The sequence below is a fragment of the Sus scrofa genome, chromosome 5 (assembly GCF_000003025.6).
Source record: "Sus scrofa isolate TJ Tabasco breed Duroc chromosome 5, Sscrofa11.1, whole genome shotgun sequence".
Classification (NCBI taxonomy): domain Eukaryota; kingdom Metazoa; phylum Chordata; class Mammalia; order Artiodactyla; family Suidae; genus Sus; species Sus scrofa.
Window position 1 is genome coordinate 39342138 of NC_010447.5, and position 27434 is coordinate 39369571.

The following is a 27434-nucleotide window of genomic DNA, read 5'->3' on the forward strand; positions in this document are numbered from 1 at the left end:
ATCCTATCACCAACCCTAAATCTTTCACTGTAATCAAGTTTAGCACTGGACTTGTCAGTGCTGGCATCTTAGGTGTAAAATGCAGTATAGTTAAAAAGTCACAGACTAATTATCCTAACTCTAAGAATAACAATGACAAACTAAATTAAAAAAATTTTTTTTTCTTTTTTAGCCACCTCCATTGCATATGGAGTTCTCAGGCCAGGGATCAGATATGAGCTATAGTTGCAACCTATGCTGGATTTTTAATATACTGTGCTGGGCCAGGAATTGAGCTTGTGTCCCATGCTCCAGAGACTGCCAATCCCTTTGTGCCACAGCGGGAACCCCCTGAATTAATTTTTAAAATATGTATAGGTGACCCTTGAACAACACAGGTTTGGACTACATAAGTTCACCTATATGCAGATATTTTTCAATAATAAATATACAGTACTGCACAGTCTTTGGTTGGTTGAATCCATGGATGCAGAGGAAGTGAAGATACAAGGGCTGACTAGAACTTATATGCAGATTAACTCCTTTGTTGTTCTAGGGGTCAACTGTGTATCTTTTCCTATTAAGGAAAAGGAATGGTATCCAACATCACTATTTTCTATTTTAGTCTATGTGTTTAATTTGGAATTTGAAACTACATTAAATAAATATGTAATGTTTTATAAAGGATGTGGATTTTTCAAATAACAACTTTACTGAGATATAATTCATATACAATTCACCATGGTTACTCAGGTTATACACACCTAGTTTATGAGCCCCTTAAAAAATAATTAAACTTATAAATCCCTCTACCACCCAGAAAGTATTTCACACTCAAGATCTCTAAATTCAGAGAAACTGTACAACAGATCCTAAATCCAGGTTAGAACTTCCTACCAGATAGATTATTGTAAATTAAATAATTCTCTTATTTAACCGCTATTTTAGTTAAGGTATCAGAAGTAAACAAACAAAACAAAATGAAACAAAAAACCCTAAAATATCAACTTTTATTTCTCATAATTAAAAGTAAAATGTTCTGTCAAGGTGATCAACGAGCTTGGTCAATCAGCCTCCCCCAACTCCACATCTAAAAAAACAAAACAAAACAAAACAAAAAACCCACAATGCTTTAGACACTTTAGAACCAAGAAGGAAACAACTATTATTTCACATTCACAACCCCATGAGCGGCTTCTGATTAAAACTGAGGGCTAAGGCTGTCTTTAATTGGTACAAGCAGAGTGAGCAAGGCAGAAATGCGGTAGGGGGTAACCAGGGTGAGGACGAGTTGGAAGAAAGCTTTCTGCAAGAAAACCTGCAGACTTCAACACTCACTGCCTGTCACCTTCACCCTTCACAGAGCCCAGTGCCAGTGTTCTCAGGATAACATGAGGAGTTGATAAAAGCTGGACTGCCTCAGAGCCAGTGAGCACTCACTCTTCTACTCACTCCAATCCAGGAACAATGGATTACAACCAAAATGCCTCCTCCCTAAAAGCCAAGAAAACTGCCTGGAACTGTCAGTCAACTGTAAGTCACAAGTGACTGGAGCTCTCCCATGTCCTTTCTCTTTAAATGCCCTTAGACTGTCAGAAACCAAAGTCTAATTTTCACTCTTCCCTCAATACTCATTATGGGAGTAACTAATGTCACCCAGTGTGCCTGAACTATAAGGCCAAAATAACTGGGCACTTGAGGAGTACTAATATTTAACATCTGAAGCATTATTAGAAAAACTAAGAAATTTCAACAGGCATGTAAATAAATTTAAAGAGATGAAGGAAAGTACTAAAGGGATACTATGAAACGAGACCAAGAAATCTAAAACAAGGTGGGAATATTATTAAGTATGAAAAATACAGTAACTAAAATTACCAACAAATAGGATAAACAGGATAGAAGATAGCTTCAACTGAAGAGAAAAATCCATGAGGTTGAAAAGCTCTCCAGAAAGGCAGAAGAAAAGACAGATATAAAAGCTATGAGAGGAGTTCCCGTCATGGTGCAGTGGTTAACGAATCCAACTAGGAACCATGAGGTTACGGGTTCAATCCCTGGCCTTGCTCAGTGGGTTAAGAATCCGGTGTTGCTGTGAGCTGTGGTGTAGGTCGCAGATGAGGCTTGGATCCTACAGTGCTGTGGCTCAGGTGCGGGCCAGCAGCAACAGCTCCACTTCAACCCCTAGCCTGGGAACCTCCATATGCCAGAGGAGCAGCCCTAGGAAAGGTAAAAAGATCAAAAAAAAAAAGAAAAGCTATGAGATATGGAGACACAGATGACAAATGTAACAATAGCTGAAAAAGAGAAGAGAAATGGATATCTGAAGAAATATGGATGGTAAGTTTTTCAGAGTTAAAGCAATATAAAAATCTTTGCTCAAACCAATAGACCTATTAGTGAGATTCATGACTATCAAAGATAAAAGAAAATTCTAGAGATATTCAATGAAAAAGCAAGTAACCTGCAAAGGAAAAGGAGTCAGAGTGACATGAGGCTTCACAGAGAACACTGTATACAAGAAAAAAATTAACTGACTTTTTAAGATACTTAAGAACTTTAAACTTAGATTTTTTAGTCAAACTATTTCAGATATGAAGGCAAAATAAAAATTGTATTAGGTATTTGAGGCTTCAGGAAGTATGCCACAGATCACTAAATTGATGAAAAATAATTTTGAGGAAGTAAAAAAAAAAAAAAATCCAGGAAATGCCATATAAGGTATAGGTGAGTCAAAAATAATCTTGGTAAATTTTACTGTTGCCTTGATGGGAAAAAAAAAAGAGGCCCAGAGGAAGTATATTATTGGTAAATTTAAGAGACCAGTGGAGATAAATAAAATTAGGTATTAGGTAATGAGCCACTTTACCATAATAACAAAAAACAGAAGGCATTAACTTTGAAACTAGCAGAAGACAACTTGATCTACTCAATGGAAAACAGAAAAAGGAGAAAAAAGTACCATAAATAAAAAAATAAGAAAAGAGAACAGCAATTAGGTTCAAAAACAACACCACTTCTAAGACATGTAAAGGGTTTGAAATTACTAATAAAGAAGCAAACAATCATACTAGTTTAAGATGCAAGGATGGAAAGTCATGCCAGATAAATAAAAACCAAAAGAAAGCTGGAACAACTAAGTATGAGACAAAACAGAATTTATGATACAATCCACAACTGACATACAAGAGAAAGATAATGAAGATCCTTCCCAGAAACTGTTAGATTAAGCAGTTAACCATTAAGTAGAGATAAAGAAAATCTGAAATACAAATTAATTTGCCTGAGCTACTGATTTCAGCATCTAGATCTTCACACTTAACATTCATATAAAATTTAGAAAAACAGAGTATTTTGGCCACAAAACATATAGATTAATTTTTTAATTAAATAAACTAAGCATTCAATTAAGAAAGTGGAAAGAGGAACAGACTGAACCCAAATAAAGTAACACTAAAGTCAGAAAAAAGAGCAACAATAACAAAAAAAATATGCAAATGGAAAATCAAGGGCTGCTCTAAAAACATTTGAGACAAAAAAAAGATTGAGACAACAGGCAAAAGTAATGAAGATGTAAAATACAGAATATGAAAGGGAAAAATCAGATTTTTAAAAATATGAATTATACACCAATCTATCTAAAACCCAGATAAAATGCATACATTTTTAGGAAAATATAAAACTCCACAATTGGCACAAGAAAACTTGAAGAGGTCAATTAGTATGTTTAAAGAAAAAAGACAAATTCCCCAGGACCTCTAGTCCCCAAATCCCAAAAGCCCAAGTCAATTCTTTGAGGAGTTCTACCAATTGTTCAAGGATTTTCTATCTTATACAATTTGGTCCAGAAAACAGGAAAAAGTAAATGCAGCTCTGTTCACTTCTAGGCAGTTGAAATCTCGACTCTAACACCGGAGGATAGAGTTATTATCCCTGAAGTTTTTTTTTATTGCACATACATATATAAACACACACAAACATGTATATGCACACACAAGTTCTTCTCACTAATGAATAAGGTCCCTAAATAAAACTACTCAACACACATTTCCAAAGATTTTAAAAAGTATGTATTTAAAATATACACTTAATAGATTCAGTGAAAAAAAGTCAAGACTATTGATAAAGGAAAAAAGATCATAAAAATCAGATACCAAATTAATAAAAAATTATATATTCATTCCTGGTTAAGATAAGAAATGAGACAAAGATGCCCACTTTTAATGCTAATGCTTAACATAGTACCAAAATCCTGGTCAGTATTAGAAAGAAAAATAAACATGCGGTGTGCAGGAGTAGAGATATAAAACTGCCCTTATTTGTAGATAAGATCCTTTGGACTATGGGAGGAAAAAAAAGTTACAAATTACTATATATAATAAGTATGGCAAGGTTTTTGGACAGAAGATCAACTTAAAAAAATAATAATCAGGAGTTCCCATTATGGCGCAGCAGAAACAAATCTGACTAGGAACCATGAGGTTGCAGGTTCGATTCATGGCCTTACTAGTGGGTTAAGGACCTGACATTGCCATGAGTTGTAGTCACAACTCGCAGCTCGGATCTGGCGTTACTGTGGCTGTGGCATAGGCTGGCAGCCGTACCGCCAATCAGACTGCTAGCCTGGGAAGCTCCATATGCAGCCCTAAAAAAGAAATAATAATAATAAATAGCACTCCTTTATCAAAAACAGCCAACCAGAAAATACAGTAAAAAAATACTATTCACAACAGCAACAGAAATACAGAAGAATTATTCAAGAAGAAATCTTTGTAAGAAAAGACACAGAATATGATCTGAATAAACACAAAGATACAAATGAGACAATTTAATGCCAAAAAAATTGGAATTCCTATCAAAATTTTAGGTTTGGGGGTTTTTTGTTAGTATTTTATTTTTTTCAAGTGAACTCTGATAAACTTACTCTCAACCATATGTGGGACACAGGGCTACAGATGGTAAGGTCAACCTTAAGAGTGTGTTCCATGGTGGGTGAGAGGCAGTAGGAGAAAGCAACTCACTCCACCAGATATTGACATATTATGTAAAGCTATTAAGTAGGTCAATGACAAAAAGAGAAAAGACAAAAAGACCAAAGAAGAGTGCTGCTAAGTGACAAAGGTGTTCATGAAGAATCTGGTATGTAATAAATGTGTTAACGCAAATAAATGGGGAAAGAATGCATCTAGCTCATCAAAAAAGAAGGAAAGAAACGGGAACTGGAGGCCTATTTAATACAAAACACAAAGGTGATCTCTATAGGGATTAAAGATCTAAAGGTGCAAGGTAAAACTAGTCAATAGGAAATGTAGAAGGAACTAGGACTGACATCTTCAAAAGAACAAACTATAGGTCGAAAAATTTAACTACTTAAAAATTAAGGATTTGTTTAATGGAGGGCACTATAGACAAATAGAAATGACCCAAGAGATTATTTACAAAGTCTAAAACTATAAGGGATTAAAACCTAGAATACTAAGAACTCCTACAAAACAAGAAAAAGACAGCAAACCCCAAAATGTGAATGGACAAATGGGTACAAATAAGCAATCTAAAAGGCTTACAATCATCATGAAAAGAAGCTCTAAACTCATTAGAAATCAGAAAGTATAAATAAAACAAAACGAGCCTGCATATCTTAGACTGGTAAAGATAGAAAAAATATAAAGCTGAATGATGCCAATTATTGGCAAGGACACAAGGGTAAAGCATCCTTCACATACTCAACACAATTATTGCAGAAAGCACCTCAAAGTACTTAAGATGTGCATACCCCATAACTTTCAAATCTACTGCTAAGGACACATCCCAAAGAAGTCCTTATGGTTTCTTAAGAGGACATGAACAAGAACGACCATTACAATGGAGTTTGTGTGGATGGAGTCTGGACACAATCCATGTGTCCGTCAAAGGAAAGGCATATAATAAAGCATGATGGACACATCACAGAAAACCAAGCAACACACAGAAGCTAGAAAACTACTGACTATAGAGATACATATAGAGAGCAATGTGGATAGATCTTAAAATCATAAAGTTGCATAAAAAATTATAAGCAGAATAAGATATTTGGGCTATTACTAATGATTTATATCACCAATGAAATAAGAACTCTGTGTTTCTTCCAATTCTGTGCATTTCTAACAAATCTCTAAGCAAATCTCAGAAATGATTAAGATCAGTATTAATTCCTACAGAAATGAACCAAAACAAACTTTAAGACCAGCTCCGAATTGCTACTTAGCAAAATTTTAAACTCCCAATAGTCCTAGATACTAATGAACATTTGCTTTCAACTGTGACATACATAGTCCTAGATGGCCTTAAAAACAGATACACCTGCAATGTTGATTATAGAAAGATAAATAAGGACTATGAAAAAGAACTTGTACCTTTCAATGTATCCTGTTGGTGTTTCTACCAGACCATCAAGTCTTTCTTGAAGGGCTGCAAGAATCTGAGGATTTTGCATCATCTGAACAGTCAGCTGACGCGCTTTAAAAAAAAGGGCATCAAAAGAAGGATTTTATGAAAATGTATTATGCTATTTCAATAGGACAACCCAATCATGAAGTTTTCCTGACTATCCCACAAATCACTGGTATGAGTACAGAGGCAACCAGCTAAAGAAAATTCACTCTAGGAATCCAAACAGGAAAAGTTCAGATTTCTAATGATGTTTTAATGCACACCGTTTCTCGTAACTACAATGAACAATATCCTCTCTTCCCACTATCTTGTGTTTTACCCACCTTGTGTTTTGGGAAGCTTAAGGCTTCATCCAGATGCCTATCTATGATCCTTGATAACCCTTTGAAGGCAGACAACACATATAAGAAAACTGCAAATACAGTGACAGTTTCTAGCCTGGGAGAAAGATGGTCAAACAAAACGACCTGAATGTTTCTTTGTATAATGTACTTGTATCTGAATAGAAAAGTTGAGATTGTCAAAGGGTATAACTAAAGCCAAACAAAATTTGGTTATTACTGGCATCTAAAAATTATCCTCAATCCAAAAATAAGCTAGAAATTATTCTGCTATCTTATCTTCCTCAACAACACAGGCATTACAAAAACTGTCATTAATTTCCCCAATTATATTTTTAAAGGCTAATTTACTTCTAATGGTAATTTGACTATTGGACGATGCATAGTTGTGACGACCTACATGCTTTTAGAAATATCAATATTGGTGACTAAAGATACAGTCCTGTATCTTCTAAGAAAACACTGCAAGATGAAAGCTGAAGGTGCAAGTTCAGTATTCTTTCCACAATTAACCTCATTCTGGCTTAAAAATCAGAAGTTAAGTCATCCAGTACCTTGATAATCTTGGCCCCAATCTACAAGGTACCCTAAAGCAGCATTGATTCCCCATCACCGTTAATGCCCCCTTTAAAAATAATTTGCTAAAGAAAATTTTGAATGGTTCTGTCTACATTTAATGTGTCTTTTTGATTGGTTGGAATGGATTAAAAAAGACTGACATACACAGCACATATTTTCAAGTCTAAGTGTTGTTTGTTTAGAAGAAGCACCACTAAAAACAACCCCTACATGTAACATTTCTAAATTCAGACAAAACTCACAGGCAGTTGTTAACAAATGATGCCATGTCACTCCAGCAGTAGAGGGTACATACACAGTGACTTCTGATGGGTCACTGTATCCACACCTTCATTCCTTACTACCACTCCATCTCTCTCTTCCCCTCCTTTTTTTCTTCCCTCCCTCACCCTCCCCACCCCAAACATACATTCACACATAAAACTGTTCCTGCAGGTATAGGCCAGTTGGTAAAGTAGACAAGTATCCAAAATGAGAACAGCATTTATTACTACTCTCTACAAGACATGTGTCAGCTATCACTGGCTCCTGAAGAAATTTAAAATAATACCTTTGATTTTTGTTTCTTCACCAGTTTCTTCTTCTTCTACTTCTTCAACATCATCCAAATCTTGATCAAGTTCAGACTGTTCTTTGCTATAATATCATAGTATTACACCAAGGTTCAAATGCACCAATTACAAAAAAAAAAAAAAAATTACAGAAAAACTTCATTTTCTAGGTTAATATGACTCTTTCAAAAATATGAAATAAGAAATCCAAAAGGTAATTCAGTTTTCCTTCTATCTTCTTATGTAAAACAAGTACAAACTGGAAGTACTTAAGATTTCATTTAAAAGCATATGGTCAAATATAAAGTTTATATTTCAAGTTTTAAATATGTGGTTTGAGAGATTTTGACTCCGAGAATGTAATGTCAGGAAGTATGTGTTTTCCACCTACTATCTATTGATTTCAGTCTTTCTAGTAACAGCATTCTGATTTTATATGAGATAGTAACACACCAAACTAAAAAGTCTACATATCCCAGCCTACCTTTTAGCTAGATGTGGCTATAGAACTGTATTTTGGCAGTGAGATAAAAAAGTAGTAGTGTAGAACTTATACACACACACACACACACACACACACACATATAGCCTCTTTAATGGGATAGTAAACAGCTAGAGGCCTTAACAGGGATATGATGGCTAGCGCTTCAGCAGCCATGTTGGACCAGAGGCATCCTAGAATGTAAATCACCAGCTAAGAATAAATAAAGGTACCTGAAAAAACTGAGGGATCCTGTTAAACAACTCTTATCAGCCTGTACTTACTATCTTTGGACTTTCTACCTTTTTCTTCATTTCACAGTGGAGATGGGAAAGAAGACTGAAGAAAACCTGACTCAACTTCATGCTTAGAGTAAAGACAAGAGGACGGCACCATTGAAAGAGAAGGTAAAAGGTAATAATATTCCTCCCCCTTCATCTTAAAAATCTAGTTTTTGAACACTGGATTTCAATCACATTAAAATGGGAAATTAGTATATCTAAGTCAATATATAGATCATCATTTAATTCCTTGTGTAATTTTACATTTTAATATTTGGTTTAGAAAATTAGTTCCTTTCATATCTAGAAACAATATTTGAAAAATTACTTTTCATTTAGGAACAAAAACTATCTAATTTTCACAAAGGAACAAGTACAGAAAAGGTCAACTGTATCCGGTAGAAAAATTTGTTTCTCTCAACTAAGGAAAAAAAACAACCAGCCTTCACATCAGAAACAATGCAGATTATGTTGGCAATATCTTTTACTTAGTATAAATGTGTGTGTGTGTGAGTGACTGGGTCACTCTGCTGTAGAAAACTCTCAGAACACTGCAAACCAACTACAATGGAAAAAATAAAAATCATTTTTAAAAAAAATCACGAAAAAGGGTAAATACACTTAAGAATTAAGGGTCTATAACTAAAGGTAATATGGAATAGCTCTTCCTCCAGTATCACTTCAATCATTTGTTGAACATCTAAATCTTAAAGTTTTGGAGTTCCCATCATGGCCCAGTGCTTAACAAATCTGACTAGTGTCCATGAGGTTGCGGGTTGGATCCCTGGCCTTGCTCAGTGGGTTAAGGATCCGGCATTGCTGTGAGCTGTGATGTAGGTTGCAGACTCAGCTCGGATCCCATGTTGCTGTGTCTCTGGCATAGGCCGGCAGCTGCAGCTCCAATTAGACCCCTAGCCTGGGAACCTCCATATGCCAAGAGTGCAGCCCTAAAAGGACAAAAGACAAAAACAAAACAAAACAAAAAAAAAAACTTAAAGCTTTAAAACAGGATTCTACAAACTATGTCACCTGGCCAAATACAGCTCATAACTATTTTTGTAGATAAAGGTTTATTGGGACATAGCCGCATTAATTTATTTACTGTCTACGGCTTCTTTAAGACTACAATAGCAGGGCTGAACAGAGACCACATTGTCCAAAATGCCTCAAATGCTTATGATCAGGTCCTTTACAGATAAAGTTTGCTGACTCCTGCTTTAAAGAACAAGGATCTTCCTCTTCTACCCTTGTTCCAATAGTAAATAATGCAGTAGGAGGAGTAGAGCAGAATCACACTTTCACAACCCATTTATTCTTTTAAGTTCAAGACAAAATGAGGGCTAGAAGGCAGGCTGCATATACTCCATCTGATCTTAATTCTTCCAAAATCCCCATAAATGTATGATAAAGGGGTTTTTAAATAAACACTGAAGGACAAGGAAACAAGAGCAGCAATTTCACTGAGAAGTGAAATGTAAGTTAGCATTGGTAAAGCTCAGAACCAGCCTAAAACACAGAATCTTAAAAAGGACAGTTCTACAACTAAGGGCTTGGGATGAAGGTGGATAAAATATGGAGGACCAAACAAAAATTGATCAACAGTTAAATCCTTAGATTCTCTCCCCTCATTCTAGCAGAAGTGTTAACAATTTCTTCTCTGGAAAGGAAAATGAGGCCTTAGATTTGAGGACCACAGGACAGTGTACACACTAGAAAGCTAAAGGCAGACACCCTCCCTAGCTGCCTTTTCCCAAGTTAACTCCCAAAACACTGGAACCCAGATCTTTATCCAAACACTCTTTACTGGGGTATCTGACCAGCTCAGAAAATACCATTCTTGACACTGGGGATTCTCACAACAAATGCCCACCCTGATGAGCCCACAGTAAATTCTAAATTGACAAGCCCATCCCTCCAACACTGAAATCCTCCATTAACTTAGGAAAAAAAAAAAAAAAAAAGGCCATTCAACTATGTATTCCTCCCCAACCAATCCTAATGAGCAGACAACTAAGTATTACCTCCTAGTTGAAGAAAGCCTCCTACATTGAGTCCAAAATAGAGGAAAGAAAAATTTAAGACCAGACTATACAAGGGAAAGAACAGAGAGAGAAAAGATATTACAATTGATGAAATAAGAAAAAGATGCTATAAAAATAGGAACAGAGAGCAAAGGAATGCTTCAAAGCTAAAATAATAGAGATTTAGAAATGCAGTACAGGAGTTGAAAGGTAAAAGTTTCTTCAGCTTTGCCCAAAAAGAAGAGCAAAGAGACAAAGATGGAAACTATGACAAAAGGTAATTAGAAGAACCAGTCCAACATAACATAACAGAAGCTCTGGAAACAGAAATCGGGAATAAGACAATCAACAAAGTCAAGAATATTCCCTAGAGCTATCAAGTTGTCAGACTGAAAGGATACACCACCCTACGCCTAACAGAAGAGATACAAAAAAAAGACCCTCCAATGTAAAAATTTCTGAACTCTGAAGGCAGAAGAGCTTCCAGAAATAGATGTTTTTTTAATAAAAGTGTCACTTACAAATGATCAAGAATTATAACTTTGAACTTCAACACAGCAACACTAGAAGAGAAATGCCTTCAAAATTCTGAAGAAAAATTATTCCCAAACTACAATTCTACACCCAAACTAGCAAGCACAAGGGTAAAAAAGTCATTTTTAGTCATGGCATCTCAAAATAATTTACCCCCTTTGTACTCTTCCAAGAAAGTACTAAACCAAAGAATCGAAAGAAAGAAAGAAAGAAAGAAAGAAAGAAAGAAAGAAAGAAAGGAAGAAAGAAAGAAAGAAAGAAAACAACATAGGATATAGCAAACAGCAAACACAAAGAGAATAAACAAAAGGAAACCCCAGGAAGATAATAAAATTAATCCACAACGACAACTGTGTAACCAAGGTTAAGAGATCCACACTGGAGCAGCGTGATTCAGGACACAATCACTCTGTGAGCCATTACCACTAAAACACCTGCTGCCACCCTTTATGCTGAAGAAAGTATGCATGGGAGGGATAGCCAGATTCTTACTAGTACTTAAATGTGTTGCCCTTGTGATAAAGTTTCCTGCCCTCCCACCTCCATGTTCTGCTGCCCACAACAGCTTGGGATAGCGCATCTTAACCCCTCCACCCTGATGTGTCTCTTTCACCTACTCCTCTGAGTTGGCAGGCTACTGTGAAATTACAAACACCAACAAATAGGATAGCTTATCCCATTCTCCCTGACCACACTTCTGCAAGACATCCATCCACACTAGGCCCTGCCAGATGCCAACTTCAATAAACCAGTGTTCCCAGGATGCACGACCTTGCCCAGTGACTTCTCCAAAATATGCCCTTATAAAGACTCAGGAAAGCAGGAGTTCCCTGGTAGCCCAGCAGGTTAAGGATCTGGCACCGTCACTGCTATGGCACAGGTCTAATGTTCAATCCCTGGCCTGGGAACTTCCACATGCCACCAGCATGGCCAAAAAAAAAAAAAAAGAAGGCAGCCCCAGCGCCCCCCCCAAGGAAAGCTGAAGTCAGACCATGATCCAGACAGTCTCTTTTGCTTTTTATTTTCCTACCTTACATCCTTCAACTAATATTGATAACATTGCTTTTTTTCCCTTAACACAGCTAAGTTTGTGACCACTGTTCAAAACTAAGCACTGATTAAGAATAAGTAGGAGGTAAACTCTAAAGAAAAACAAAGAAGTGAATTAGACAAAAGCCCAGAGTGTACTGACACCTCTGTAGAGGAATGGAGGATGCAACTGAGAAGGGGCACACATGGCTTCTAGCAGTAATGTTCCATTTTTAAAAGCTTGTACACAAGTCTCCTGTTATTTTTTTAAACTCTACATACATTGTACATATGTTTTATCTTGTATGTATGATACTTTACAAGGCAAGTAGTAAAATCTTTGAGAAATTGTAAAATTCCCCAAATATTTATGACTCATTATTGTGCTCAGCACTTTCCTAAGAATAAATACTGACAAATGGTTTACTATATTTATGACAGTGATTATGTATACTATATTTTGTCTTGGATACACTGTATCCAACTTTTAAAATAGTAGGTACTAAACATTAGTCATTATCACACCTTTTCATAATACATAATTAGTACTGCTATTAACTACATCACACAGTACAAAGTGATGCTAAATCTCTGAAAAACGAACCAATTATTTGCCACTTACTTGTCGATGTCTGCCATGTTGTACGAATGCCAAGTCTCTATGGAGAGAAATATCAATGTTAAGAAGTATATGTTTTTAAAAAAACAATAAAAACATTTAAGTTGAAACCCTTTAAATCAATACCACATTAAAAACTATTCCAAGAAAAAAAATATATAATCCCATTAAAAAAGGCAAGAAAAATCATCAAACATAACAGACTTTCACACTAGCCACTGAAGCAAATTTTCAGAGGATGCTGTTTAAAACAAGTTAGTACGTGGCTTTAAGAATCTATTAGGGAAGAGTTCCCACTGTGGCCCAGCAGAATCAAATCCAACTAATATCCATGAGGATCCCCAACCCACTGAGGGAGGCCAGAGATCAAACCCGCATCCTCATGGATACTGATGTGGATCAGAGCTTGCATTGCTGTGGCTATGGTGTAGACCAGCACCTGTAGCTCCAATTTGAACCCTAGTCTGGGAACTTCGGTATGCCACAGATGCGGCCCTAAAAAGCAAAAAAGAATCAGACAAGGATTTTTCACAAAGCACTGTGTAAAAGAACATGACTTATGCTAAAAGCACAGTAAAGAAATACAGAGTCTTTATTCAAATTCCTTTAACAACCATAAAATGGTCAATTTTTGTTTAAATTTTTGGGCTACTTAGTACCTCACAGGGAAAACCCACTTGATTTTTTTTTTTTTTTTTTTTGCCATGCCGAAGGCACGTGGAAAGTTTCTGAGCCAGGGATCAACCACTTGATTTTTAACAGTATTCATTTATCAAATTCATGATAAAAAGCAAAAATCTGCCACATGCTGTACTCATTATGCTCCCTCTAATAATATCTCTTGAGTTTAATAATTCTTGTTAGAGAGTTCCTGTCATGGCTCAGCGGTAATGAACCCAACGAGTAACCTTGAGGATTCAGGTTTGATCCCTTGCCTCACTCAGTGGGTTATGAATCCAGCGTTGCCATGAGCTAGGGTGTAGGTCACAGAATCGCTTGGATCTGGTGTTGCTGTGGCTGTGGTGTAGGCTGGTAGCTGCAGCTCTGATTCGACCCCTAGCCTGGGAAAAAAGACAAAAGACAAAAGACAAAAACAAACAAACCAAAAAACCCCATGATTCCATTCTAAGGTGGCAGAGTTGAGGGAAGAAATTTGTCCAACAATCTGTGGAATTGTATGCTTTTGTCACTCCTCTTGTAAATGTCATGCCCTAAGTTATTCTGCCTCCACAGCTGAGAAGTGCGTTTTTATATATATACATATATATATATAAAGAAGCGATTCCCATACCTACACTCCAAAACCAACAGTCCTGAGAGTAGACCCAAAAATCTGCATTACAAACAAGAAATCCAGCTTCTCAGGCAGGTGGTCTCAATCAGATCACATAGAGAAACACATCTGAGGTTAACACCTACATTAATTTTTTTTACTGCAGTCAACATTAGGTAATGTCAAAAAGAATTTTATTTATCAGACACAAAATTACTTTCCATGAGCTGAAGAATTTCCATTCCTTCTAGTGACAAACTAGATCATGCAGACCAACTCTACCAATGAAAAATAATTAAAAGTACGGAGTAAAATATTTGTTCAGATCTTAAAAGCCCAGACAATGCTAATAAGATAGGAACAAATTACCCCCAAATGAAGGCAAAACAGGAAGCAAAAGGGTTAAGTGGAAGGAAGCCACTTAAGGCAACTGAGGGCAACTGCCAATTTCAAATTTAAACTACTGTGAGGTGAAACCAAAGCCCTGGACTTATCCAAGATAGGGAATCTTTATAGCAAACTTCCCAAATTAAGCAGGAACCTCTAAAGTGCTATGTTCTCAGAGATAATAAACAAGTTCTCCTGAACAAAAGCCCAAATTTACCTCATCAGTGTTGCCCCCTAAACCTTAAGCTATGAGTTAAAGGAGTCTTTGACAGGGTTTCTAGGCACCAGCATATCCAAATGTAAATGAAAGGTGCCTTCATCCTAGACCTTAAATAATTCATATTTTTAAGAACAACAGGGGCAACAGAAAAGAACACAACAGAAACCTATCCTATCAAAGACTTAAATGTTGTCGAAAAGACCACAAACATAACTGTAAACATAGGAAAAAAAAAAAAAACATGCTTTTTAAGTTTGAAATTATAGTGTCTGCAGCATTATCTACAAGAACCAGTCATTTATTAAAGGTGATTAAGCAAATCTGGAAAAGAACTAAACAGAACTTAAAGAAATAAAAATAGCAGAAATCAAACTAAATGGGTCAGTTTAACAATAGGCCATACACAGCTAGAGAGAGAATTGAGTTGGAAGCAAGCTTCCCAAGTATGGCAGAGACTAAAGGGTGAAAAATACTGAAAGGATGTTTTAGGATACAAAAGTGTAATAAAAGACTTAATACAAGTTCTAGAAGTAGAGGAACGAATGGGCAGAATATCTGAAGAAATTAATAGCTAAGAATTTGGAGTTCCGTTGTGGTTCAGTGGGATCTGGCATTGTCACTGCAGCAGCTCAGGTGCTGCTGTGGCACAGGTTTGATCCCTGACCCAGGAACTTCAGCATGCTGCAGGTGCAGCCAAGAAAAAAAAAAATTCCCAGAACTAATGGAACACAGCCCTACAAATCCCAATCAGGATGAATAAAAAACCCACACAGATATCCCAGTGAAAAGCAAGACAATAGAGACAGGACCTCAAAAGCACACAGACTTAGATTAACTTCAAAGGCACAAAAGACTAATAGCTGTTTTCTCTTCAATATAAGACACCAACAGACAACAGAATGGGTTGAAAATAAGGATCTTAGAATATTAGAGCCAACCAAAACTTTCTTTAAGAATGAAGATGAAACAAATACTTCCAGGCAAAAATATCTCCAGCACTCTCGTTAATAAATTCTGTAAGAATAGTCTCAGGCAGAAGGCAAGTGATCCCAAATGGAAAGTCTAAATAAAGATACAGAGTTTCCACCATGGCACAGTGGGTTAAGGATCTGACTGCAGTGGTTCGAGTCCACATAGAGGTGCAGGTTCGATCCCCAGCCCAGGGTAGTGCGTTAATGGATCTAGTGTTGCCACAGCTACAGCTCAGATTCAATTCCTGGCCCAGGAACTCCATGTGCTGCAAGTGCAGCCATTTAAAAAAAAAAAAAGGATAAAGATACAATAAATGAGGAGCAATAAGAATATGAATATCAGCATAGAACTAAATAAATATTTTTAAAAGAAATAATATCACCACTGGCTTGTGTGTGAAATTTAAACTACCATAACATTAAGTCAGTGGTGAAGATAAGGGGGAAATGGATTATTCTAATGTTCTTAATTAAGCATGTTGTAATTTCTAGGATAACTCCAAAATTTCAGGATGGAACTTCCAAAGTAGAAGAAAAATCAGATAAAATATACATATTTTACATCAACCTACAAGAAAAAACAAGTTGGACAAACATAAAGCTCACACACACAAATCAGATTTACACCTAAACGTAAACCAACTAAAAGCTCTTTTAAAACTATCAGATTAGATTTGAGAAAATTCAAATATTTCCCACATAGAAGAAACACATCTATAACATAAGAATAGCAAGAATTTCAAAGTAAAATACAATCTTTAATCAAAAGATGGTATCGCTGTATTTACATTGGGAAAAAAAGACTTTGAGGAAAAACATTTCTAGAGATTAAAAATTTGAAATAAAATGTTCAACTCACTACCCGATGCAGGTTTTACAAGATCTCAGTGGAAAGACATGGTTCATGACAACATAAATGAAGGCAAATCTTAACCTAAGAACTTGAACAGGAAGAAAATCCTCCACTGGAAAAAAAAAAAGGGGGGGAGTGATTTAATCAGACCATCATCTGATTATTTTGTGGTCTTGTAATAGCTAGATGTCCAGACATGTGCTATCCAGTAACCTACCATTCCAGTAAACCTGATTTTGAGTAAGTTCTTCTTACTTTCAATGAGAAGGAAAGAAAGCTAGCACTTACAGAGCCTATTCTATAAAAGACTATTAAATGCTTTCCTCTTATCTGCAGATAAAAATATTAAGCAACTTGCTCTGCAACAAAGCGAAAAAACAGAATTAAAATCTGACTTCCACTACCTATGCCCAGTCCATTATTACAAAAGCCAAGGCACCTCGGCTATCAGCCTACTGCCGCATACACTATACAGTAACCTAGTTATATTCCTTTACAGAAAATAACTACTTCATGGTGAAACAGCCAATCATTAAAATCTACAAATGTTTTAAAGTAAAAGAGTTCAAGGTACCCAGTAATAATATCCCAAGGATAAGACTTCCCTTTATCTCAGACATCATATCTCATTCCAAATGCATTTTATTTAATATTTATTTATTTATTTATTTATTTATTGCCATTTCTTGGGCCGTTCCCTCGGCATACGGAGGTTCCCAGGCTAGGGGTCAAATCGGAGCTGTAGCCACCGGCCTACACCAGAGCCACAGCAACGCGGGATTCAAGCCACGTCTGTGACCTACAGCTCACGGCAACACCAGATCATTAACCCACTGAGCAAGGCCAGGGGTCGAACCCGCAACCTCATGGTTCCTAGTCGGATTCGTTAACCACTGAGCCACGACAGGAACTCCCCAAATGCATTTTAAACAAATCTTTATTTGGGACACTGCTATTCTATTAATAATTTCAGTGGTCCAGAGGCTCATGACTTTACTTGACTCTAACACAACCTCACAATTAGTACATCTCATTCTTTATACTCACTTTTTCACTTCAGAGATACCAAAAGTCAACTTAGAAATGACTTGTATTAAGAGTCTCAAGCCAAAAGAACTATTTGAGAACACTATCTTCTGTCCTAGGGATTTCATTATTTAAAGCATCATCTGACCCAACAGAAGAGAAACAAAACCTGGACTAATATTTAGTGAAAATTCACTCAGCGTTAACAAACTGAAACAATTTATTCACATATTAGACATATGTTGGAATAAAACGTCATGATTTTAAGGGCTGTAGCTTTTCCTTGAAGCACAGGGAAACCAAGCAAGAGTACTTTTAAATTTCAAGCAAATACATAGCATAACAGCTTAAATAAGGGAACTCCCTTTATATCAATATAAAATCCTTATTATAAATCATCATTGCTCAGTTATGTAACCTTGGATAAGTTCTTAACTGCTCTATATCTCAGTTTCTTTATTAAATAAAATGTTGATACTGTCTATCTCTAGGAACATTAAATGAGTTATGTATGTAATATATGTAGAATTTAAAATATTGCCTGAATTAACCACGCATTAAGTGCTAACTATTATTTTATGCCTACGGTGCTGTTTCTGTACCCTTTACCTTAGAAAATGCAAAGTAGTTAATAAACTCTTCAAAATTATAGCCCCCTTGTCCAATAAATATCAAAAAGCACAAAACTTCTGAACAAGTAAAAATATATCAAACTATGAAGCAGTAAAAGGGAGAGTTGGTAACCAGAAGACTAGAAGCCACTAGCAAGCCCAGTAATGTGACCCCATGGTCTGAAGTCAATACTTAGCAACTTTCTTACAAGAATGAATGAAAGCAACACTGCTTACCTCCTAACCCCTACTCTGCCCCCAAAGGAGAGAATTTATTCAAATGAAATTAGAATGAAGAGGGACTTAATATACTACCATTTAATCAAACCCCTTCCTGTATAGATGGTTTATACACACACACACACACACACACACACACACACACACACACTACTCCATCTCCCACTTGCCCCACTTTCTTTTCCTTCAGAGCACTCACCACAACAGATATAAAGTGCCTGTCTGGCTCAAGAAGGTATGTGTCCAAATAGACACGTATTTCTTCAAAGAATCAACTAATAACAAAAGTAATTACAGGTTTGATTAGACTTAAGGATGGATAGATTATTAGTTTTCTGAACTGACCAGATTCATTCCTGCTTTCAAATTTCAAATTCTATTCAAGCAGAAAAGGAGCAAAGCAGTATTTTAACATCTTCACAACTTGAAGTCAAGCATTTTTAGCCTCTTTTCCTACAAAAGGACAATGTATTGAATACATTTTGGGGGGTTTAGAACCAGTCATCTGGAGGCAATATGGGCAGGTTGAATAAATTAGTTCTGATATGTGTTAGATTGTGTTTTTGTTTTTATTCTCTAGAGGACAAGGATCATCATGTGTCATTTAGCATTAGCTTAATAATTTTCCCTGTCAATAGATCTAATGTCAAAAGTAGGTAGGTACTTTGCAACAGATAAGAACCTTCATAAAAATTTTCAAGCTGGTATAAAAGGACTAGTCAAGTAAATGGCATAGGAGCTCCCATTGTGGTTCAGCGGTAACGAACCTGACTAGTATCCATGATGATGTGGGTTCGATCCCTGGCCTTGCTCAGTGGGTTAAGGATCTGGCATTGCCATGTGTGCTGCAGTGTAGGTTCCAGATGCAGCTTGGATCCTTCGTTGCTGTTGCTGTGGCATAGGCCAGCAGCTCCAGCTCTGATTCAACCCCTAACCCGGGAACTTCATATGCCATGAATGCGGCCATAACAAGCAAAAAAGAAAGGAAAAGAAAAAAATAAACGGCACATTTTAGGAGTTCCCTGGTGGTGTAGTAGTTAGGACTTAGCACTTTCACCCCCAAGGCCTGGGTTCAATCCCTGGGTCTAGGAACTGAGATCTCACATCAAGCTGCTACTCACTGCACAAAAATAAAGAGAATAACTAGGGAGTTCCCTGGTGGCACAATGGGTTAAGGACCTGGAATTGTCACTGCTGTGAAACAGATTTGATCCCTGACCCAGGAACTTCCATATGCTGTGAGTGTGGCAAAAATAAAAGTAAACAGCACATTGTAGATTTGGGCCATTAATGTGAATTCAAACAACTCTGAAACAAGTGTGAGGCTTCAGTCCCAGAAAAATCACTGTAAACCTCATTTACCTCCTGTCAGTCAGCTTTAAAGAATTTATTCTAAATATACGGTTTTCCCCTTTATTCAATAAAAGGTTAGATATATTACTTCCTAAGTAAAATTATGTAAGTAGTATTAATTAAAGCCAACAAAAAAATAGGACCTAAAAGGTGATTTGAAAATGTATTTTCGATGCTACCTATTTTCATAAATGGCCAATTTCGTTTTGCAGTTCAGCTCTCCTGAAATCAGGCAAGCAGTGTTAAGTTACAAGCTTTCAAGTGCAGTCCTTACAGAATTAAGTAATCAGAGAAAAAAACTGGGGCCCCTTGAAGACGTCCTGTGTCCTGCACTTTCTTCTCATACTCCAAAAACCCAGCCCTGCCCTATAGGAACTTATTCCCCCGCCTTCCTCCCCTGCCTCCTTTTTTGAGGTCAAAGAGGGGGCACTGACAAGGCAGCAGGCTACAAACATGGCTCAACATTTATACTAACACCTCATTCCAGCCTCCACCATAATCCTACTCACCTTAAAAACACTCTTATAATGGGAACTTCAATAAATGAACTAATTTGTAGGAAAGCAACAGAAGTCCTAGAAGAATTAAAAACTTTGAAGGCCAAGTTTTTTACTTCCATTTAGAAATGCTCAGGATTAGACTGATTAGGATCAACTCCTCAAATAAAAAACCCTGGTTCAAATTCTAACTTGTACTTGAGATATACAAAAGAATCTTTTGTCAATAACAGCTAACGTAAGCGCTTTACATGCATTAATTCTTTATTAATTCTTTAAAATCGTAGCAGTCCAGGCCCAGCCTCATCCATCAGGTAACATTCACACTTTGCTACCAATAAAGGTTAAGACCAAAGGGAAGTAAGAAAGAGTCTGAAACCCAAGAGGTGGACTTATTGGCTCACTATTCATTTTTACATCCCACCATCTCCACAACTTTATGGACAACCAGAAAGAGGTTTCCAATCTGGCCAGGCCACGGCCACGGCCACGTGTCGAGGGAACCCGCCGGGGGTTTTCCCCTCCCCGGCCCGTTGCCGCCTCCAGTGGGCGTGGAGCCCAGGAGCCCCGCCGCCTCCCCGCCCCGGGGCCTGGTCCCCTCACAGCCCCTCCCTCCCATCGGAATTCGCAGCCTCTGCAGCTCTTTCCATCCCCCAGCGGCCTCCCTCCGGGGATTATTTTTGCGTAAGCGGGGGCGTGGAGACAGCGGTGGGCTACACACAAGGGCCCGGCCCGTGCCCGAGGCTCCTCCCGGTCCCTGGCGGGGCGGCCGCCGCCTCCTCCAGGGCCCCGGGCGTCGCCGCGGCCTCGCACTCACCCGCGCGGGGAAGCCGGTGGAGCTCAGGGATCCTCCACACAGATCAGCACGACTCCCCCACCCCAACCCTCCCAGTCCGCTCGACTTCCGCGCCTCTCCCGATGTGGTCCCGAAAATATCGCCGACCGATGCCGCGGGCCCTCTCCCGCTGTGGGGTCGAAGATCCGCGGACGGCTCAGGCTCTGGCCTCACAAGACACCCCAGGAGGCCCCAGGCGGCTAGCGGCCCTGGATCGCGATCCCTCGTCCCTCCACCCCTTCCCTCCGCAAAGTCCACCCGGCCGGTTCTACGTTCCCCCTTCCCTTTCGGGCCCTCGTCCGTTACCGATGGCTAGCACGGGGAGCCAGGCGGCCGGAGCTGCGCAGGCAGTGACTCAGGGCGGCGGCGGGAGGCGGCGCCGTGAGCAGATGGCGCTAAAAAAGACCCAAGAGCCCGCCGCTTGCGCTCATATACAATTAGCGTCACCACGTAGGACCCGCTCCGCCGCCCTCCCCCTGGCCTCGCTGTCTCCTAGCAACGCGAGCGGGAGGCGGGCCCAGGGTGAGTTGCCTAGCAACAGAACCGTCCTTCTCCCCTAAGGCAACCTCCAAACAAACCCTCTGCGCTAGGCTTGGGTTCCTCCAGTTCCCGCCTCCGCCCCCTACACGCCTCCAGCAGTCTCTTTTCGCCCTGCTTTGCTGGAAAGGAACTTTCAACCCCTTTAGTTCCTGGGAAAGTCCCTCTTCTGCACGCCTAGTCCTCGGCCCACCTCGCCCCCCATGGCATGGTACCCGGAAGGGCGAGGGCGGGGACTAGCTAGCAGGTCCAGCCTGCCGCATCCTGACTGTGAGCACGCCGAAGTTCCCATCCCTGTCCCGGCCTAATTCCTGCAATTCCCGGGTCCCCGGTAACCATTTCCATTTTTAACCCTTGGAACAACATTTCTTTCCTCCTGACCACCTCAGTGGCGTCTGCTGCCGGTTTTGCCTCTAACTCAGTGGGTCTCCATGGCTTCCAAGGATGTTCGCATGCGTATCTCTCTTCATCCTTTTACCAGACTTGCAATACCTCATTTCTGCTTTAAGTTCTTTTGATGGATGAAAAGGGCATATTTGTGTATTGTCTGGATGCTTTGTAATAAGGACGCTGCTGTTTCATCTTTTTGAAAAAATAAATCCAATGTAAATCCTCAAGGCCTCTGAAACCTCATGGCTATTTTTCAGCTGAAGCTGGATAGACTAATATTAACTCTTAAAACAGTGGTTCTCGAAGTGTGGTCCTAGGGTTTCCAGACTCTTTCAAAGGGGAAGTCAAAGGTATTTCCACAATAATACTAAAATGTTAACTTCACTTGGCACTCGCGTTCTCTCATAAGTGTACACTGGAGTTTTCCAGAGGCTACATGACATGTGATATGGAAACGTTGAAAAAAGAAGCAAATATTAGAATCTAGTCGTCTGCTGTTCAACTAGACATTAAAGAGATTTGCGAAAGCCAAACAATGCCATTCTACTCATTTTTTTGTTTAGAAAAGTAGTTACTTTTCATATAAAAGATTGTTTATGTTAATATTTAATCAGTTTGTTGTTTAAAATGACATAATGAATACTCTTAAAATTTCTTAATTTTTTGAGGTATTGATTTACAGTATTGTGTTAATTTCTGCTGTACAGCCGGGTGATTCAGTTTTTTATATATATGTGTGTATATGTTTTATATATATATATTCAGTTTTATATATATATACACACACACTTTTTTCAATGTTCCTTTTCCATTATGGTTTATCATAGGAAATTGACTATAGTCCTCTGTGCTATACAGTGGGACCTTGTTGATTATCCCCTCCATGTATAATAGCTTACATGTGCCTAACCCCAACCTCGCACTTCATTCCTACCCCAACCCCTCTCCCTCTCCCTCAGCAATCACAAATCCATTCTCCTTGTCCATGAGTTAATTTGTTTTGTAGACAGATTCATCTGTGTCATATTATAGATTCCAAGTACAGGTGATACCACATGGTATTTGTCTTTCTGACCTGCTTCATTCAATATGAGAATCTTTAGTTGCATTCATATTATTGTGAATGGCATTATTTGTTCTTTTTATGGCTGAGTAGTATTCCATTATATATATGTACCATATCATAATTTCTTAATTTTAATTTTGAAGATGAGAATATAAGTATCTATACTGCACATAAAAGTTCTTTGGGGTCCATCATTTTTAAGAAGGTAAAGGAGTCCTGAGATTAAGAAGTCTGAGAACTCTTCTCTGTTGTATTCCTTGAAACTTCAGACTGCCTACAGTCATCTATTATAATCCTCACAGTTAGCAATTACCTCTATTCCATTTTAGAAGATACAGTTCTTTTCCTAGGTGCTCCCTAACCTCATTGAAATTAGTTGCCCTTCCTACTCTGTGCTACAGATGCCTCAGTTTATCTATTTGATTTTGGGTTTTTTTTTGTCTTTTGTCTTTTTTGTTGTTGTTGTTGCTATTTCTTGGGCCGCTCCCGCGGCATATGGAGGTTCCCAGGCTAGGGGTTGAATCGGAGCTGTAGCCACCGGCCTACGCCAGAGCCATAGCAACGCGGGATCCGAGCCGCGTCTGCAACCTACACCACAGCTCACGGCAATGCCGGATCGTTAACCCACTGAGCAAGGGCAGGGACCGAACCCGCAACCTCATGGTTCCTAGTCGGATTCATTAACCACTGCGCCACGACGGGAACTCCTATCTATTTGTTTTGATTCTTCATGTGATCCTTTTTTTTTTCTCAACTTTCTTCATATACATCCTACTCGACAATGATGTAAGACTAAGAACTCTAATAACATCAGTAATGACTCCTCATAAAGAAGCTACAATACACAAACTAGGTAGACCAATATAGAGTATGTCAGTACGCTTGGCAAAAATTTCAATGGAGGCCTCAAAAGCGCTGCAATCTAATCAAAGCTAAATAACTTTGACCTCCTTTTCATAAACGTTTGAGTTTTGAATCACTAAGACCAAATTGAGAAGTTAGATGGCATCATGGTTTCTATCCCACTCTAGGGAACCCCAATTTCAGGCATTGACTTAAGGCTCCTAATTTCTGACACCCCCACCCCCATATTTAAGGGCTTACTTATCATTACCAGTTTATATTCTCTCTTTTTCCTCTTCTCCAACTTTTTCCTCCCTTTCGTTCAGTTATCCTAGCCAATAGAAGAAATGAAACACTAATACATTGCTAATAATGCTTGCCTTTTAATGTGATCTTTTGAACCACAATTTGTAAATCTAAATCTCTACTATTTAGCCTAGGGAAAAGCAATCATTTGTGCATTAATTCAACAAATATTTATATGTTAGAAACAACTTGAGACACTGGAAATACCGCATTGAACAAGAAAGATAAGTTTCTTCATTTAATTGAACTTCCATTCTGGTGAGGTGGGGTAAGTGATAGACAAGCAATGAAATAATTTTATGTATTTATTTTTAATTTTTTTTTTTTTTTTTTGTCTTTTTTGCCTTTTCTAGGGCCGCTCTCACGGCATATGGAGGTTCCCAGGCTAGGGGTCGAATCACAGCTGTAGCCACCAGTCTACGCCAGAGCCACAGCAAAGTGGGATCCGAGCCGCGTCTGCAACCTACACCACAGCTCACGGCAATGCCGGATCATTAACCCACTGAACAAGGCCGGGGATCGAACCCTCAAGCTCATGGTTCCTAGTCGGATTCGTTAACCACTGCACCACGACGGGAACTCCTGAAATAATTTTAGATGTTAATAAGTAAAAGAACTGTAGAGAAAATAAAATGAAAAAAAGGGGGGGAGGGTAGAAGGTAACTGACCTGAAGATACCATTGAGCTTTTCACATGGCTTAGACCCTCTTAGGGTCTAATCACACAACATAGTCACAGATCTTGGACCAAGCTAAAGTTTTCATTAACATCCTTTTTTCTTCATCCCCATTATTTTTATTTGGTAGATGTTTATAGCACTGTAGTCCAGTGGTTTAGAAGTGTAGCTCTGAAAAAAAAAAAAATCGTGGCTTTGTTTCATCCTTATTCTATTGTAAAATTTTAAGCAGCATGTAAGGAGTTCCCCTGCATAGCGGGTTAAGGAGCTGACATTGTCACTGTAGTGGCTTGTGTAGCTACTGTTGTAAGGGTTCCATCCTGGCTTCCACATACCATGGGCATGACCAAAATAAATAAATAAACAAACAGCATGTAAGTTGCTTAACATGCTACCTGACAGATAGTAAACACTAAATGAAAGTTAAATTTTGGGAGTTCCCATTGTGGTGCAGCAGAAATGAATCCAACTAGGAACCATGAGGTTTTAGGTTTGATCCCTGGCCTCGCTCAGTAAGTTAAAGATCTGGCGTTGCTGTGAGCTGTGGTGTAGGTCACAGATGTGGCTTGGATCCTGTGTTGCTGTGGCTGTGGTGTAGGCCAGCAACTGTAGCTCGGATTAGACCTCTAGCCTGGCAAACTCCATATGCCAAGGGTGTGGCCCTAAAGGGAAAAAAAAAAAAAAAAAAAAATAAGTTAAACCCCTTACTGAGGTTTTGTTTTTAGTTTTGTTTTAATGATGAAGTCTACTCATATCTGACTCTATTCTTTGCAAAAAAAAAACAAAAAAATTTGTCTTTTTGGGGCCACACCTGAGGCATATGGAGTTTCCCAGGCTAAGTGTCAAATTAGAGCTGTAGCCGCTGGCCTACACCACAGCCAAAGCAACACAGGATCCAAGCCACGTCTACAACCTACACCAGAGCTCACAGCAAAATCAGATCCTTAGCCCACTGAGCAAGGGAGGCCAGGAATTGAACCAGTGTCCTCATGGATTCGTTTCTGCTGAGCCACAACAGGAACTCCAATATTTTTTTCTTTTTATGACCGATTCTGTGGCATATCAAAATTCCCAGGCTAGGAGTTGAATCAGAACTGCATCTGCAGGCCTATGCCACAAACTACAGCAATGCCAGATCTACATCTTACACCACAGCTTGCAGCAACTCTGGATCCCTAACCCACTGAGAGAGGCCAGAGATCGAAACTATATCCTCATGAATACTATATCAGGCTATTAACACCCTGAGCCACAATGGGAACTGATGCAAAATATTTTATCAAAGCTATCTTCTCACAAATTTGAAAACAAATTTTCCTGAGCTGAAATAACCCACACTGGTAACCACAAAAGTACTATATTCCACATTCTAAATATTGGGCACTGACACTGTAGAAATCAACCATACAAGTCAGTGATAGAGATGCTATCTTAAATATGCTTGTGTCTGTAACTTCCCTAAGTAGTAGGAAAATACATAGCTTGAAGGTTAGACATATTTAGCTTTGTCTTAACATTGCGATCTTGCAAAAGTACTTACACACTGTTAGGCGTCCCCCTTCAGAATGTACATTAATAATTCTAATAAAATTTGCCTCTTCATCAGCATGATATAGAGAGTTGTATGTAAGACCCCAGAGCACTGATTACATTTAAGTACCCGATAAATGTTTATTTTCTCCCCTCACAATTAATCAGTAAGTAAAATATCTAATGGCACCAAGAATAATGATCATCCAAACACAATACATTTAAATACTCAATCTTAGTTTTGAATCTGGTTGGGTTTTTTCCCCCATTTTTTCCAAATTAATACATAAAATCAATCAAAATTCCAGTGAGGAATTGTAGACGAGTTGCCTTAAATCTCTCCCTCTATATCCAAAAGAGAATTAACAGATTTTTTGATTTGAAAATATTTTAACTTTGGAGTTCCCATCATGGCTCAGCAGAAACAAATCTGACTAACATCCATGAGGATGTAGGTTCAATCTCTGGCCTTGGTCAGTGGGTTAAGGATCTGGTATTGCTGTGAGTTGTGGTGTAGGTCACAGATGTGGCTTGGATCTGGCGTTGCTTCAGCTATGGTGTAGGCCAGCAACAGCAGTTCCGATTCAACCCCTAGCCTGGGAACCTCCATATGCCAAGAGTGCATCCCTAAAAAGCAAAAAAGCAAAAAAAAAAAAAAAATTTGCTGCACCAACAGGATGTGGAAGTTCCCAGGCCAGGGATCAAACCCATGCCACACAGCAACCTGAGCCACAGCAGCAACAATGACAGATCCTTAATTCACTGCACCACAAGGGAAATCCTAGTTTTACTTTCATTTTTAACTGAAATTTGTATTGAAATGATTACAGATTTGCACACAATTTTACAAAATAACACAGAGATCTGGGTAAACTTCACCCAGTTTACCACAATGGTAATAACAATCTTATTCAGATTTCTCCAGTTTTACTATGATCCACTTGTGTGGGTTTGTGTGTTTAGTTCTATACAATCT

The 27434-nt window shown here is 38.4% G+C and overlaps 1 protein-coding gene across 8 annotated transcripts in view; it reads right to left on the minus strand.

Moving 5' to 3' along the window:
* Window positions 1-21562, minus strand: part of NAP1L1 (nucleosome assembly protein 1 like 1) — a 34072-nt gene extending 12510 nt beyond the window's left edge. For 2 of the 8 annotated variants that reach the window (XR_002343815.1, XR_002343814.1), the window contains exons 1-4: window positions 21417-21552; window positions 12848-12884; window positions 7879-7964; window positions 6372-6474 (exon numbers count right to left, since the gene is read on the minus strand). Coding sequence is in view for 6 of the 8 variants with exons in the window: in NM_001244316.1 (NP_001231245.1) it covers window positions 6372-6474; window positions 7879-7964; window positions 12848-12864 (206 nt within the window). In the remaining 2 variants the exon portion in view is untranslated. Of the gene's footprint in view, window positions 1-6371; window positions 6475-7878; window positions 7965-12847; window positions 12885-21416 lie in introns of all 8 variants that reach the window. The other 6 variants (NM_001244316.1, NM_001244317.1, XM_021091083.1 and 3 more) reach the window with 4 other exon arrangements.